Below are 15,631 nucleotides of genomic sequence, written 5' to 3'. Positions count from 1 at the left end.
TTTCTTATGTGTATGGGTACTTTAACAACCAATAGGTGTTCTTTGCTGCAGACATTGATATTGTATTATATGCAATGAAAGCAGAACTTCAGTGCAGAAGGTCAGCACAGTCAGGATTTTGTCTTTTTTTCATGAGATTTCCAAACAAGTATATATGTTTTATATAATCAGCGCTATTTGGGAATTAGTGACATGAAAAAAACGACTAGAATAGATGTTTTATGCAAGTGTTTATCTATGACAGCTCATAGAGTGATTATAACATCAGGCTTCTAGCAATGAAGTAGATGTCTTATTTGTAAGTTCACGGTGCATTGTTCTGCCACTGTAGATGCAATATTCTGCAGCCCTATCTCTCGGATATATTCGTTAAAGGGGTACTCCGGTGACTGGTGCCAGAAAGTTAAACAGATTTGTAAATTACATCTATTTAAAAATCTTAACCCTTCCAGTACTTATCAGCTGCTGTATGCTCCACAGGAAGTTATTTTCTTTTAAAATTTATTTTGTGTCTGACCACTGTGTTCTCTGCTGACACCTCTGTCTGTCTCAGGAACTGTTCGGAGCAGGATAGGTTTGCTATGGGGGTTTGCTCCTGCTCTGACAAAGGTGTCAGCAGAGAGCACTGTGGTCAGACAGAAAATAAATTTAAAAAGAAAATATCTTCCTGTAGAGCAGACAGCAGCTGATAAGTACTAGAAAAGTAAAGATTTTTAAATAGAAGTAATTTACAAATCTGTTTAGCTTTCTGGCACCAGTGGATTTAAAAAAAAAAAAGTTAAGGAAAGGAGTACCCCTTTAAGGGAGTCATAAAGCAAGAAGAAAGGATTCCAGAGGTTATTCTTGGATAGCAGTATCTGGGAGGGTTGGGAGACCCGGGAACCCTGCATCCCTGATGAAGGAAGCCATTTAGCTTCTGAAAAGCTTCATATGTGTTTTGTCCTTTGCGAATCTCTGTAGTGACGTCACTTTCAAAGGTACGAGAAACAACCGATAACTCCGGCAGGAAGGGATTCCGACCCTCCCAGATACTGCTATCCATGAATAATTCCTGGAATCCTTTCTTCTTGCATTACGACTTCTATAACAAATATATCCAAGAGATAAGACTGCAGAATATTGAATCTACAGCGGCAGAACGATGCAGTGTGAACTTACAAATAAGACTCCTACTTCATTGCTAGAATCACTTTATGAGCTATGCCATAGATAAACACTCAAAAAGAAAACATCATTACTAGTCATTTCATTTCATGTCCCTAATTCCCAAATAGAGCTGATTGTATAAAACATATGTACATTTATTTACTTTTTATATGGCCTACATATAAATACTAATTAGCAGCAATTTGGATTAATTTCCATCCCCCCCTTTGAAGCGCGAGTGTTATATATAATTTTCCAAACAATACACAAGCCTGATAAAAATAGTGGATTCCTCACACAAAATAGATTTTTAGGGTTTATTGATGTAAAATGAAGTTTATTGGGAAGATTAATCAAAATCAGTGCAGAGGAAAAGTTTACCAGTTGTCCATAGCAACCAATCAGATTGCTTCTTTGGTTTTTAAAAAGGCCTCTGAAAAATGAAAGAAGGGATCTGATTGGTTGCTATGGGCAGCTGGTAAAGTTTTCTCTGTACTCATTTTGATAAATTTCCCCCATATATATTTATACATTTATATTTTTGATCTGTTTATGTATCTTCATGTAGCACAAGCATCAAGTATTCTCAGCCAAGTAGCGTCACTGGATCACGGCTCTTGGTGGTCTGTGAAGTGGCTCTGGGTAAATGCACAGATGTCTTTCACAGAGATTACACAATCACTGAACCACCCAATGGCTTCCACAGTGTTCATGGTGTCCGACGCAAGGATGGGGTAAACTCAGACTTTTCAGTAAGTAATGCTGGCTTATTTTTTGTACCTTTGTTCAAATTATCTGAAAATTAGGCTCACTGCAAATACTGTATTACTAGATTTATTGATGCATATAAAAAAAAATAGCAGGCTAATGATATTTATTTTATAAGCTCAAGAGCCGTAGAGGCAGGGCTGAGATGCATCATGCATGCCTCCTTCCTCCCCTCCCCTTCCCTGCCCTACTTATATGAAGTACAAGGCTCAATGCTGAAGCCATGCAAGCCAGGGAGAGGTGGGAGAGGGAGGCGAGGTGCATGTTGCGGCTAAGCCTGGTCACTTGTTCTGTTGAACTTATTAGGGAAACATAATTTTAAAACTTGCAAACAGCCATCAACTATGAGAGAGGTATCATATGTTTTAGAGAGTTTAAGACTTTGTCAGAATTTTACATGTCCCGGGCTGTTTGAAAAACTGGCACATCTTTGAAACTATCTAGTCTTTGTTTTAGACAACTTAAATTGGCTTAGTTTAAAACTTAAAATGTGCACTGAATGCTTTTTTGTTTATGTATGCAACACCCACTTTCCACTAAATCACTCCTTCTTGTAAAGCATGGTTTGACACACGGAAAGAAGAGGGGACATTAATTACTGACACACGAGGGAGATCAGGGGACATTATTGACTTTGACACACAGGGAGTGATGAGGGGACAGTAATGACAGTGACACACAGGGAGGAAATTATGGGGACATTAATAACTAGAGATGAGCACATTTTTGTAACATTTTCCCGGAAAAATTTGGTTTGATCCAAATTTTTTCTCGGTGAATCACTTTTAAAAATGCCTATTTCTGGCCTACAGAGAGTCTCAATAGGGGAGTGGAACACTTTGCCTTGCTGTAATACGCATATGGAGTGTGCTGGGGTAGTGAAATAATACTGTTATTCAGTATGACATGCAGATTACAGGCATCGCTATTAGAATCACTGCTGCAGAGTAGCACAATGAAAGTGCCTGGTAATTGGAATGACCAAACTTTAAGACCCATTGGAGGGCAAGTCTGGTGCCAGCAGCTGCGGTAATTTCTGCTCCAATAGTGTATAATTGCTGCAGTGTAAACTATGAAAAAGCTTGTTCCTGTATCTTAAAATTGAGCTGGCGTTCCGCCGTGAGGCGAGCTACCATCTATTTTAGCCCCTGCCTCTCAGTGCCGGTCCCGGGGGCCCGTATCGTCTACTTTTAAAAAATACTGTCAGACCACAAGATCAATATAACAAGGAGATCACATGTCAGCACAATGACAGAACCTGGAGGTGGCATTTGAAGATTTTGAAGAGATTAAATGGGTACTCCCACTGGAACGCATTTTCTTTCAAATCAACTAGTACCAGAAAGTTAAACAGATTTGTAAGTTACTTCTATTAAAAAATCCCAATCCTTCCAGTACTTCCAATACAAAGGAAGTACTGCAGTACTCCAGTGTATAATACACAGGAAGTTCTTTTCTTTTTTTAATTTCCTTTCTGCCTGACCACAAGTGCTCTCTGCTGAAACATCTGTCAATTTTAGGAACAGTCCAGAGTAGGAGCAAATCCCTTTAGCAAACTTCTCTTGCTCTGGACAGTTCCTGACATAGACAGAGGTGTCAGCAGAGAGCACTTGTGGTCAGGCAGAAAGGAACTTCAAAAAGAAAAGAACTTCTGTGGAGCATACAGCAGCTGATAAGTACTGGAAGCATTGGGATTTTTTAATAGAGGTAATTTTCAAATCTTTTTAACTTTCTGGCATCAATTGACTTAAAAAGACCTAAAAAAATATGTTTTCCACCGGAGTACCCCTTTAACAGGTTTAATGTGCCAGCAGATCACATGGCGGCAGAATGACACAGCCTGGAGATGGCAGCAGCCTATGTAGGCCGCAGAGCGTCAAAATGACAGAGTCTGGAGGTGACATCAGCATGAGGAGACCATATGGCGGCACAATGACAGAGCCTGGAGGTGGCATCAGCATGAGAAGACCATATGGTGGCACAGTGAGAGAGCCTGGAGGTGGCAGCATCAGCATGAGGAGGCCATATGGTGGCACAATGAGAGAGCCTGGAGGTGGCAGCATCAGAATGAGGAGATGATATGGCGGCACAATGAGAGAGCCTGGAGGTGGCAGCATCAGTATGAGGATACCATATGGTGGCACAATGAGAGAGCCTGGAGGTGGCAGCATCAGCATGAGGAGGCCATATGGTAGCACAATGAGAGAGCTTGGAGGTGGCAGCATCAGCATGAGGAGGCGATATGGCAGCACAATGACAAAGCTTTGAGGTGGCAGCATCAGCATGAGGAGACCATATGGTGGCACAATGAGAGAGCCTGGAGGTGGCAGCATCAGCATGAGGAGGCCATATGGTGGCACAATGAGAGAGCTCGGAGGTGGCAGCATCAGCATGAGGAGACCATATGGCTGCACAATGAGAGCCTGGAGGTGGCAGCATCAGCATGAGGAGACCATATGGCGGCACAACGAGAGAGCCTGGAGGTGTCAGCATCAGCATGAGGAGACCATATGGCGGCACAATGACAGAGCCTAGAGGTGGCAGCAGCAGCATGAGGTCCATACCAACTGAGGGTTGAGTCTGAGGAACCCACCGACTGTTGAAAGGGGTTGTTGGATGTCACTTGGGATGAAGTGGATGACCGAGTGAACCGATCAATCACGGCTGCTGGTTGCTGGTCGAGGCACGACCAGTAGCTGTCACTGGGAGCTCAGACCTCTCACTGCAAATCCCGCTGCCACACGCCCCTACTCTGCTGCACCCTCTGACTGCACCTGATGAATTTAGGCCTCTGCCACTCCTCTATGCACAGCCTGGCACTTCTCTGCCTGACATACTTGTAGAACAGTGGTGTGCTTATATATTTCCATTTTTTTTTGAGTAATACACCCCAGTATGGTTGCACCAGAAATAAGCGTAACTATCTAGTGAGTAAGTGTTTTCGTGCTTTTACACTAACTGCCCACTATGAGCTTTAACCAGAAAAAACGTAGAATGGCTAAGTGTGTTTATACTTCACTTATTTGCAGATTATACTGGTTGCACCAGAAATAAGCTTAAAGGTCACTCTCATTAAAAATGCTTTTGCTATTGCACTCCTTATGGTAAATAAACATTGTTTCTAGTATACTTTGTTTAAAAAAATAAAATAAAAAAAAAAAGAAGTTTTCTGTTTTATTTGTGCTTAAAAAAGCTCAAGAGCACATTTCCCCCCATCTCATACACAGACTTTGGACCAAAGTCCAAACCACTGAAAGTGCAGCCTGGAGTGCTGAGGGGGGGGGGGGGGGGTGTCCAGCCTAATCCAATCATGGCTCCTCTCACACTTAACTGCCATATTCTGTTGGTTTGACACCTCCCCGCACCACTCCAGGCTGCACTTCCTGTGTTTGGGCTTCGGTCTAAAGTGTGTGTATGAGGTGGGGGAAAATGTGCTCTTGAGCTTTTTTAAAGGGGTATTCCAGGAATTTTTTTTATTTGACTTTGCTACAGGGGCTGTAAAGTGAGTGCAGTTCATAATATAGTGTCTGTACCTGTGTGTGACGGTTTTCTCACAATTCTTCTGTGATTTTCACCCCCCTATTTATTTTTACCAGCATACAAAATGACTGTTGTCTCGGATTTTTACCAGCTTGCAATGCAGCCGAGACCTGACTCACTAGTCAGCTGATGACAGGGAGCCTGTCTGCTTCAATGGGTGGAGCGATCGCTTGGGAGAGAGATCAACTGCAACTAATGCAACAGCTGTAGGCACCCTGATTTAAAACCACAGGTCTTTTGTTTCAATGGGTGGGGTGGCTGATGTGTGGGAGGGAGGAAAATGGCAGTGTGGGATTTGTAGTAAAAAAAAAACATAAGTCAAACAGGAAATACAAGTTCACAAAAAGCTAGCCACAGTGTTATGGTAATCTCACAACATAGCCATTTAGCTCCAAGACAAGCGCAGATCCTTCCTCAACATGTCTATTACTGTCTGCCAGGTACGTACTAAAATCACCTTATGGTGGATAACCCCTTTAAGCACAAATAAAACATAGAAAACCTCATTTTTTTTTAAACAAATTATATTAGAACTATGTTTTATTTACCATAAGGAGTGCAATAGCAAAAATTTGTTTTAATGTGTGACCATTTAACTATCTAGGGCCGTAAGTGTTTTAGTGCTTTTACACTAACTGCCCCCTATGAGCTTTAACCAGAAAAAACGTGGAACTGCTGAGTGCGTATGTATATTTCACTTATTTGCGGATAATACGCCCCAGTACGGTTGCACCAGAAATAAGCGTAACTATCTAGTGCGTAAGTATTTTAGTGCTTTTACACTAACTGCACCCTATGAGATTTAGCCAGAAAAAAAACATAGAACTGCTGAGTGCGTATGTATAGTTCACTTATGTGCAGATAAAACGCCCCCAAAAGCTTGCACCAGAAATAAGCGTAACTATCTAGTGTGTAAGTATTTTAGTGCTTTTACGCTAACTGCCCCTATGAGCTTTAACTAGAATAAATGTGGAACTGCTGAGTGAGTATATATTTCACTTATTTGGGGAAAATACACCCCAAAAAGGTTGCACCAGAAATAAGCGTACTCTCTATCTCTCTGAACTGTCCCTGCCTGTCAGCCTGCCTGCAGTGATGCAGGCTTGAGGTGAATGGATTCGCCGCTGTAAAGAATAGATCTGTATTGTAACACACACTGTCTGCTCTCTGAGCAAAAAGTCCCAGAAATGCCTGTGTTCAGCAATGGCTGCCGAATATATAGGGCTGTGACATCATAGGGCTGGTTGGCTGCTGATAGGCTGCATGCCACCATGTGATTCATGGTGATCCCTCCTACCCACCTTCCCAGAATTCCTTGCCCCATGTACTCCACATGTAGCCGTCATTTTAGTCCCCCTGGCTGGCACAAAATGGAGTTAAGGAAGCGATTAGTTACAATGAATTGCGGGGAAATTCGGATTTGTTCCGAACCGAATTTTCAATGAAATTTGAAACTAATTCGATTTCGTCCGATTCGATTTGCTCATCACTATTAATAACTGACACAGAGAGATGAGGGGACACTAATGACTGTGACACACAGGGACATATGAGAGGAAAATAATACTGTGACACACGGGGATGATAAAGGAACAGTAATAACTGACACACTGGGAGATGAGGAGACAGTAATACCTGACACACACGGGGGGGGGGGGGGGTTGAGGGGACAGTGATACATGACACACACAGAGAGAGGTGAGGGTGTTGTAATAACTGACACACAGGGGGAAAAGAGAGGACAGTAAGAAATGACACACGGGGAGATCAGGTAACAGCAATGACTGTGACATGGGGGAGAAACGGGGAATCAAATGACTGTGACACGGGGAGATGAGGGAACAGTAATGACTGTGACACAAGGGAGATATGGGGAAACAAATGACTGTGACACGGGGGAAATGAGGGAACAGTAATGACTGTGACACAAGGGAGATACGGGGAAACAAATGACTGTGACACGGGGGAGATGAGGGAACAGTAATGACTGTGACACAAGGGAGATATGGGGAAACAAATGACTGTGACACGTGGGAGATGAGGGAACAGTAATGGCTGTGACAAACGGGTGAGATGAGGGGAAACAAATGACTGACACAAAGGGAGATGAGGGGACACTAATGACTAATCATATTACCTTCTTGTATGCTTTTTAGGATGATGAATATGTGGTATATGACGTGAATCAAGTTCAAATGAAATACATTGTTCAGTTTTCCACTGATGGGGACAATGTTGACTTACAAGCAGAATCTATGTTTATATCCTTTGATGAAACATTAGACCATTGCAACAGCCAACCTGAACCGTCAGAAGGTAAGAATAGGGTTGTCAAGTTTAAAATAAAACAAAACATTTTCCTATACTTTACTAGGGAATTCTTAGAGGCATTATTATAGGCATGTAGATTGGTAACAAAGAGCATATGTTGCTGTGGAGGACCTGTTCTTTCCCCAGTACACAGACAAATCATTGATGTGCATGGACATTGTGTAATGCGTAGATTGCAGAGAAATTGGAACTTACTATCGGGTTCCCTGAAAAATATTACCTATTGTTGAAGTTCCCCTTTTTGTCCGGAGTGGTGAACCCATTTCATTAGTATCAGTTTATCATCGGTCATAATGTTAAGGCATTTCCTTGCAATATGTAATTTAATAATTCCTTTTACCGACATTTTACATACATGTATGTATATCGTAATGCCAGGAAGGCTGTATGGAGCAGGCTCCACATATGGCAGGTGTTGGTATTGTATTCCAGCTAACAATCATCGTCAGTATCCATGTTTGGGAATTACACTGATCCTGACCATTCAACTACCATTTAAGGTGCCGATAGTCAATAGCAACTGCAGAATTTAACTAGTTAGCTAACCCTTTCTGAAATCCCATCAGCCCCTGCAGAGGAAAGCAGTTTGGATAGCAGAGTGAATTAATGGAGGAGTCAGATTGCAGGGCACTAAAATACAGTAGTATTGCTGTGTATTTTACAAGAGATCAGTATTGAGGTTGCTATTTATTACAAGAGATTACTATTGCGGTATATTGTACAAGAGTTCACTGTTGCTGTGTATTGTACAAGAGTCAAAAACTGTAAAAAAAAAAAAAAAAAAGTAGAACTTGTCCAGCAAAAAAAAAAGCCCTCTGTCAACTACAAAAACAAGATGTTGTCCCTAAAATATCACAGCAGCAGGAGAGGGTTAAATAGATTTTTCCTATTTTAACAGATGTTTCATTGGATTTACCTGAACCATGTGTCACAAAAGCCGGTCTAAAAGGCAGTGATGGGCAGCAGATCCCGCTACAAAGCATACATATCAAAGCTCGATTGATGGACCTTGCAGCGAAGGTATGTCTGTCCTTAAAATACTTTGCCATCTGCAAGGCCTAGAATTTCTCCAAAGTAATATGTCTGTTTTCCTTAAACAGGTGGTGATATTCCAAACCTATAAAAATAATTCCCCGTTCCCTATTGAAGCAAAGTATGTTTTCCCCCTTGACAGTACAGCAGCTGTATGTGGGTTTGAAGCTTTTATCAATGGGAAACACATCATAGGAGAGGTACAATACTTGATATTGCTGGAGTACAGATTTATGTTCAAGCAAACATTTTTTTCTTATTTTTTTTTTATGATGTCAATTATTTTGTGCAGGTTAAGGAAAAGCAGCAGGCACATCGGGAGTATAGGACCGCCATCAATGAAGGACATGGAGCTTACCTCATGGATCAAGATGCTCCTGTATGTTTCTGAAACACTCTTTTGTGTCCATTTCTATTTCCCAATCGGATAACCTTACTTGTAAAGTAAAAACAACTAAAAAAAAAAATGCCTAAAATTTTAGAGATCCAGCTGTTGATTGTGGGTCACTTCCTCTGAAATGCTAAGAGAACCAAATTGTTTGAGATCTCTGGCTGGGAAACTGTTTATAGGGTCAGTCTTTGGAATGGATACTGTAAATGTGCCATTCAGAAAATCAGGGGTGTAAATAAGCCCAGGGCTAGTCACCATGATTACAGGCATACCTTTTTTTTATTTCAATTGTCCTCCCCATCAGCAAGATATAAGCTTTTTATGTTAATAAGTAAATGAGGCTCAAGTGCCCAGGGGGTGTTCCCCAGCACAGAAAGGGTCCACATTTAGCCATATAATTTCCTTTTTTTCACTAACCCCCCAAAGTCTGCTTCCATCTGCCAACCCTGTTTGGCTGACAGAGGAAACATACAGTGGACTTCCCTTTCCCTGGACTCTTGCCGAGCAGGGGAATACCCCCTGGGCACTTTGCTTAATTTGCTACTTAACAAAAAGGCTTATATCTGGCAGATGAAGAAAAACTACTGAAAGTATAAAGATGTGCCCGGAATTATGATGACTAACCCTATCCAGCCACAGGCTTATTTACACCCTTTCTGCAGACAGGCCCATTTTAATGTTATGACTGATCAGTGTATGTACAGTATATGGATGGATTTGAAACTGTATTTTCAGTATACAGTTATATGATACGTAAACAGTATTGCACCCATAGGAAGTGACACCACACATATTTTTTATTGTATTGTTATGGATTTTCATAAATAACAGGACCAAAAAGTAATTTTTAGGCCATTTTAGGATGTCTTCACAGTGAGTGTTGGAAATTTACCACCCAAGGCAACCGTCATCATAAAAATCACCTATGTTATGGAACTTCAATGTCAGTATAATTGTATTGAGTTCACGATTCCTGGAAATGTGGCTCAGTGGCAACAAGACAACGCATTAAAGGAGAATACACAGGTAAAAATATGACTACAAAGATGGGAGCTTTTTCTGGGATATGAATAAAAATATGGCATAAAATAACAAAACATCTTTCACTGACTTAATACATACCTCCCCACTGGTCTGTGTTCTCTTGGCTGCACCACCAACATGCCCTGAATACCCAAGTGACTGCTGTGGCTATACACTGTCCTTAGTGTGCCATACACCACTGTGAATAAGCCACTTTTGTTGGTGGTATGTTATTAGTACAATAGTTTATGTTTACGGAAACCTTCCTTGTTTTGCATAGGATACTGTAAGCAAAGTTGGCATTGAAAGCGACATGGCACCAAAAGGGTAAGTGTGAAAAAAGCCCTAACTTATAAGGCCAGTGTAATGTAATGTTTTCTAAATTAGTATTATGTGCAGTAATTTTCTATGTACAGTGATCCCTCAACTTACAATGGCCTCAACATACAATAGTTTCAACATACAATGGTCTTTTCTGGACCATTGTAACTTTAAACCAGACTCAACATACAGGCCCTCATTTACTATTCTAAACCCGACCTCTTTTGTCGGGTTTTTTTGTCGCATCTTTGTCTGCACCATGTCGCAGACATCCTGCGCCAGTCTGCGACACGATGCAACATTTTTTCCCGAGGGACCCAATGTGGATTCTCCCAAACCCGAAAAAGGGGCGTTACCCGACATTTCTGAGCTTTCCCGCGTATTTATTAAGGTTTCCAACCCGAATTTGTTGAATTGTTGTGGATTTTTTCCCGACAGCTCAGAGGAGTTGGAAACCAAAACCAACAAAACCCACGTGCGACAAACAGGATGCGACATAATAATAAATACCAGGGGAAAAAAGCAGTCGGGTAAGAAAGCAACATAGACTTACAACCCGATTTTCTTAGTAAATGAGGGCCACAATGTACAGACAGTCCAGATCTGTGAAACGTGTCACAACTGGAGGAACTGACCAATCAGAATGGGCATTTTACTGGTAAATCACCTCTATTACTGAAGTACAAGCACTGAATGGCTGTCTGGTAGCGCCCCCTACAGTACAGGGAGGAACTACAAGTTCTGTACTACTCCTTACCTCTGACAGGGTTGGCTGCTCCTTTGGACACCAAGTAAGGGCGGCTCCATTTAGGACACTGTGTACTGTATAGGACCCTGAAGAAGCTCCTGTTCTCTACATAAACCATTGTTTCCCAACCAGGGTGCCTCCAGCTGTTTCAAAACTTCAACTCCCAGCATGCCAGGACAGCCGTTGGCTGTCTGGGCATGCTGAGAGTTGTAGTGTTGCAACAGCTGGAGGCACCCTGGTTGGGAAACACTGACATAGACAGTGATTTACAGCTCCCAGCGGATCTTTCTTACTTTTATATGTAAGGATTTGCTTTATCTGTATTAGTTATCTACTTATTTTTCTTTCATTCTCACTTTTTCCTATTTTTGGATGACATTTTGGTGGCTTCAGAACCAATTACCAGGTTTCCATAGAGTTATGGTCTCAACATACAATGGTTTCAACATACAATGGTCGTCCTGGAACCAATTAATATTGTAACTTGAGGGACCACTGTATTCATTAGCTTTTCAAAAACAACAATGGGGCACATTACAGTCAATCTATATATTTAGAGTTGGTGACCTTGAGGGGGGACAGCATAGCAGGTTTTCTCCATGTAGCAACAGCAGCCCTCTGAAAGTTTGGCAACCATGGGTAATGATGAGGGCAGTAGTCTCTGATGTAGGTGTCACATAGCTAAGTGTTTTTAACCCAAATGTTCCACTGTGATCCCATAGAGCAGTGGTCTTCAACCTGCAGACCTCCAGATGTTGCAAAACTACAACTCCAAGCATTCCCGGACAGCAATCGGCTGTCCGGGCATGCTGGGAGTTGTAGTTTTGAAACATCTGGAGGTCCGCAGGTTGAAGACCACTGCCATAGAGGTCCACCTCTTTTCTCCAGGAGAGGAGAATGGACTTGGGACTGGCTTCTGCATTTAATGGTTTGGAGTATTATGTGACTACAGTAAATTCTTGTTCAGTGGTTCGGATGAATGTGCAAAAGCATTAACTCTCTGCACCCTGGATACTTCAGTATATGCTTTTGACTTGTGGTTTAAGACAGAAAACACATTTAGGGTCTATTCACACGTACAGCATCCTGTGCAGATTTGATCTGTATTCAGTCATTTAGTTTAAATTGAAATCTGCAGCATAAAATCCTGCACATTTCATTGTGCTTGCAATGTGAGGCCTTTCCAGGTCTATGCTACACAAGCAGTAGGGAGTAAAAAACTACACTGAGCTAAGAAACCTACATCACTACTGTTCCGGATATAGTATGTAAAACCTTGGTTGCAAAGTAGATATTTACACCATGCTCACTTTTTACTCCTCTTGCAATACTACCTGCAGGTGTTCCTCAATGTGTTATGGATTTTACAACATCTTTGCAGCAATTAAAATAAATCTGAAAAAAAAAAAAAAAAATACAGAAAAACTACATGGTATCCTTGTATTGAAGTAAAGGGGAATGCTTACTTTTTTTCCATTTTCAATTTCTTTCAGATCTTTTATTTTAGATATGTCCATTGAGTTGCCAAGAAAATTGGAAACTCTTTACAGTTGTACACACGAGATCAAAATAAAAGTAAGTCCTTTCCACGTGAGCACACCTGAGCTAGAAGATATATAGACGGAAGCACAGGGTACATAGAAATTACTAGGATGCCATAGTAAAAGTCAATTTGTGCCTTTACGGTGCTTACTGTCTGCAGCAGGTTGCTGCGGACATTAAAGGGGTTATCCAGGAAAAAATTTTTTTTTTTATATATCAATATGCTCCAGAAAGTTAAACAGATTTGCAAATTACTTCTATTAAAAAATCTTAATCCTTTCAGTAATTATGAGCTTCTGAAGTTAAGGTTGTTATTTTCTGTCTAAGTGCTCTCTGATGACACGTGTCTCGGGAACCGCCCAGTTTAGAAGAGGTTTGCTATGGGGATTTGCTTCTAAACTGGGCGGTTCCCGAGACTCGTGTCATCAGAGAGCACTTAGTCAGAAAAGAACAACCTTAACTTCAGAAGCTCATAAGTACTGAAAGGATTAAAAAATTTTAATAGAAGTAATTTACAAATCTGTTTAACTTTCTGGAGCCAGTTGAAAAAAAGTTTTTTCCTGTATAACCCCTTTAAGTGCCTATTCTGTAGAAGGCTGCCGTAAATTAAATCAGCTTTAAGGAAATTCTGGGTGGAATTTCCATAGTGTGAATTGCCACCTGTAAGTGCCCTTTCTGCCCCGTAGGACACCTGAAGCTGTTCCCCCGCAGGTGCTGTGCTGTACACAAACCAGGAGAGATTGGTCCGTCAATCCAAGCCAGGCACGGGAAGCCAGGAAGACGGCCTCCTGGACACTTCCCCGATATCACCGCTCAGTTTACCACTAAGTTTTTCTTTGACACTATCTCATAGTACAACTAGTTGACTGTATTAAGGGACAATGGGGTAGATTTATCAAAACCTGTGCAGAGGAAAAGTTGACCAGTTGCCCATAGAAACCAATCATATCGCTTCTTATATTTTTCAGAAGTATTTAAAAAATAAATAAATAAATAAATAAAATAAAAAATTAAAGAAGCGATCTGATTGGTTGGTATAGCCAACTGGTCAACTTTCCCTCTGCACAGGTTTTAATAAATTCTCCCAATTTAACTGAATAAACACTAGGATCTGAGTAGGTCAGGTATTTCTTTGTACCTATAATTCATTCTAGAAAATGGAGATATGGAATCCAGCTCTTGGTGCAAATAAAATCCACTTTATTCGCTAACGACAGGAACACAGGAGGTAACGCGTTTCAAGCACAGCGCGCTGCGCTTGAAACGCGTTACCTCCTGTGTTCCTGCGTCTGTCGTTATCGAATAAAGTGGATTTTATTTGCACCAAGAGCTGGATTCCATATCTCCGTTTTATACTTGTTTCGGCGCTGTCCACCCCCTGGATCCGTGCTCCATCTGCCCGGGCGGGGTGAGCTGGTTGTGTTTTTCCCTATAACTCATTCTATGGCATTCAAATTAATTTTGTATCAATGTTATATTAATATTTAAAAAAAAAAAAAACAATAAAAATCACATTAAAGGCAGGAAATGTTTTGCTTGTTTAAAGATTTTGGAGACAAATTTGTGAGTTTATCTCTGCCTTTAACTTTACACCTTAACTATTCTAAAATCCATTGTCTTTATTGCAGAGAACCAAGTGCAAAGCTGTAGTTCAGACAGAAGAATCTAGCTCTTTCAATGATATAGGTTTTTCTCTTCGTATATTTGTAGAAAGTGCCTATATCCCAAGGATGTGGGTTGAGAAACACCCAGATAAAGACAGCGAGGTAAAAGAGCCTCAGAGTGTATTTTTATTACAATTTAGACATTTCACCCTAAGTCATAATCTGCATATGTCCACCCCTGATAAATATTTGCTTTGTTTCCCTTTTGGAGAGCCATGTAAATGTGCAGGTAATGAGTTTACACTGATTACTTGTTGTTGATTGTTTTTATAGGCTTGCATGCTGATTTTTCAACCAGAGTTTGACAGCTGTTATGAAGAGATATATATGACTATATGCCTTGACTGTTCTAACTCTATGGAGTCATGTTTTCAAAGCGCTAAACAGGTTGCACTGCTCGCACTTCGTTCTATACTTGGCAAATATATGAACGTTGTCCTTTTTGGGTCAAGTAAGTCTAAATATTATAGCATGTATTCTTAAAGTGTTTTTTTGTCACACATTTAAGTAAATATGTTTTACATATTTGTCACTGGTGCTATTTGTCAGTAACAGTTGAGGGTTCACACGCGAGGACCAAAATTCTTTGTGGGAACCCAGCCTTGAGGTTTGGCTTGTGTCGGATGGAGTCTAGACTCTGACCAATCAGATTCAGTGTATATGAGCAGGGAATGTGAGAACACATGATCAACCAGTGAGTAACTAAGGCCCACATTTGAAACGTCCTGACATAGGAGGAGCCTCTAATCAATATTGATAAGCAGCCATATTGTGTAATGGTCAGCCTGTTCACCCACACTAAACTCAATACACTGGGTTATAGTGCGGGTGAACAGGAGTCCAACGAGGGGTCACTTACTTAAATATGTCCAGTAGGTCCTGAGATATGTCTCCTGAAGTTTCTCTGCTAAATTCGTTGAATCGCCCCGGCTCAAATTACATATTCATTATCTGTGACTCCACATCCTAGTGAAGTGGAGTCACAGGCAATTAATATGTAAATTAAGCCGGTGAAGACCCCCCCCCCAAATGATTCACCGAAACTTAGCAGAGGATCTTCTGGAGACAAATCTCAGGACCTACTGGACATATTTAAGTAAGTAACCCCTTGTTGGACTCCTGGTC

General features: G+C 41.1%; 1 protein-coding gene across 17 annotated transcripts in view; it reads left to right on the top strand.

Moving 5' to 3' along the window:
* Positions 1-15,631, top strand: part of PARP4 (poly(ADP-ribose) polymerase family member 4) — a 142,419-nt gene that overhangs the window by 41,786 nt on the left and 85,002 nt on the right. For all 17 annotated transcript variants that reach the window (XM_056561691.1, XM_056561690.1, XM_056561696.1 and 14 more), the window contains 10 exons: positions 1,715-1,898; positions 7,611-7,770; positions 8,684-8,805; positions 8,886-9,017; positions 9,110-9,196; positions 10,070-10,234; positions 10,512-10,558; positions 12,794-12,875; positions 14,471-14,608; positions 14,780-14,957. In XM_056561691.1, the coding sequence (XP_056417666.1) occupies positions 1,715-1,898; positions 7,611-7,770; positions 8,684-8,805; positions 8,886-9,017; positions 9,110-9,196; positions 10,070-10,234; positions 10,512-10,558; positions 12,794-12,875; positions 14,471-14,608; positions 14,780-14,957 (1,295 nt within the window). The remainder of the gene's footprint in view (positions 1-1,714; positions 1,899-7,610; positions 7,771-8,683; positions 8,806-8,885; positions 9,018-9,109; positions 9,197-10,069; positions 10,235-10,511; positions 10,559-12,793; positions 12,876-14,470; positions 14,609-14,779; positions 14,958-15,631) is intronic.

The sequence above is a fragment of the Hyla sarda genome, chromosome 2, assembly GCF_029499605.1.
Source record: "Hyla sarda isolate aHylSar1 chromosome 2, aHylSar1.hap1, whole genome shotgun sequence".
NCBI lineage: Eukaryota > Metazoa > Chordata > Amphibia > Anura > Hylidae > Hyla > Hyla sarda.
Note: the sequence above shows the minus strand (reverse complement) of the source record. Positions and strands in the feature narration are given on the sequence as shown.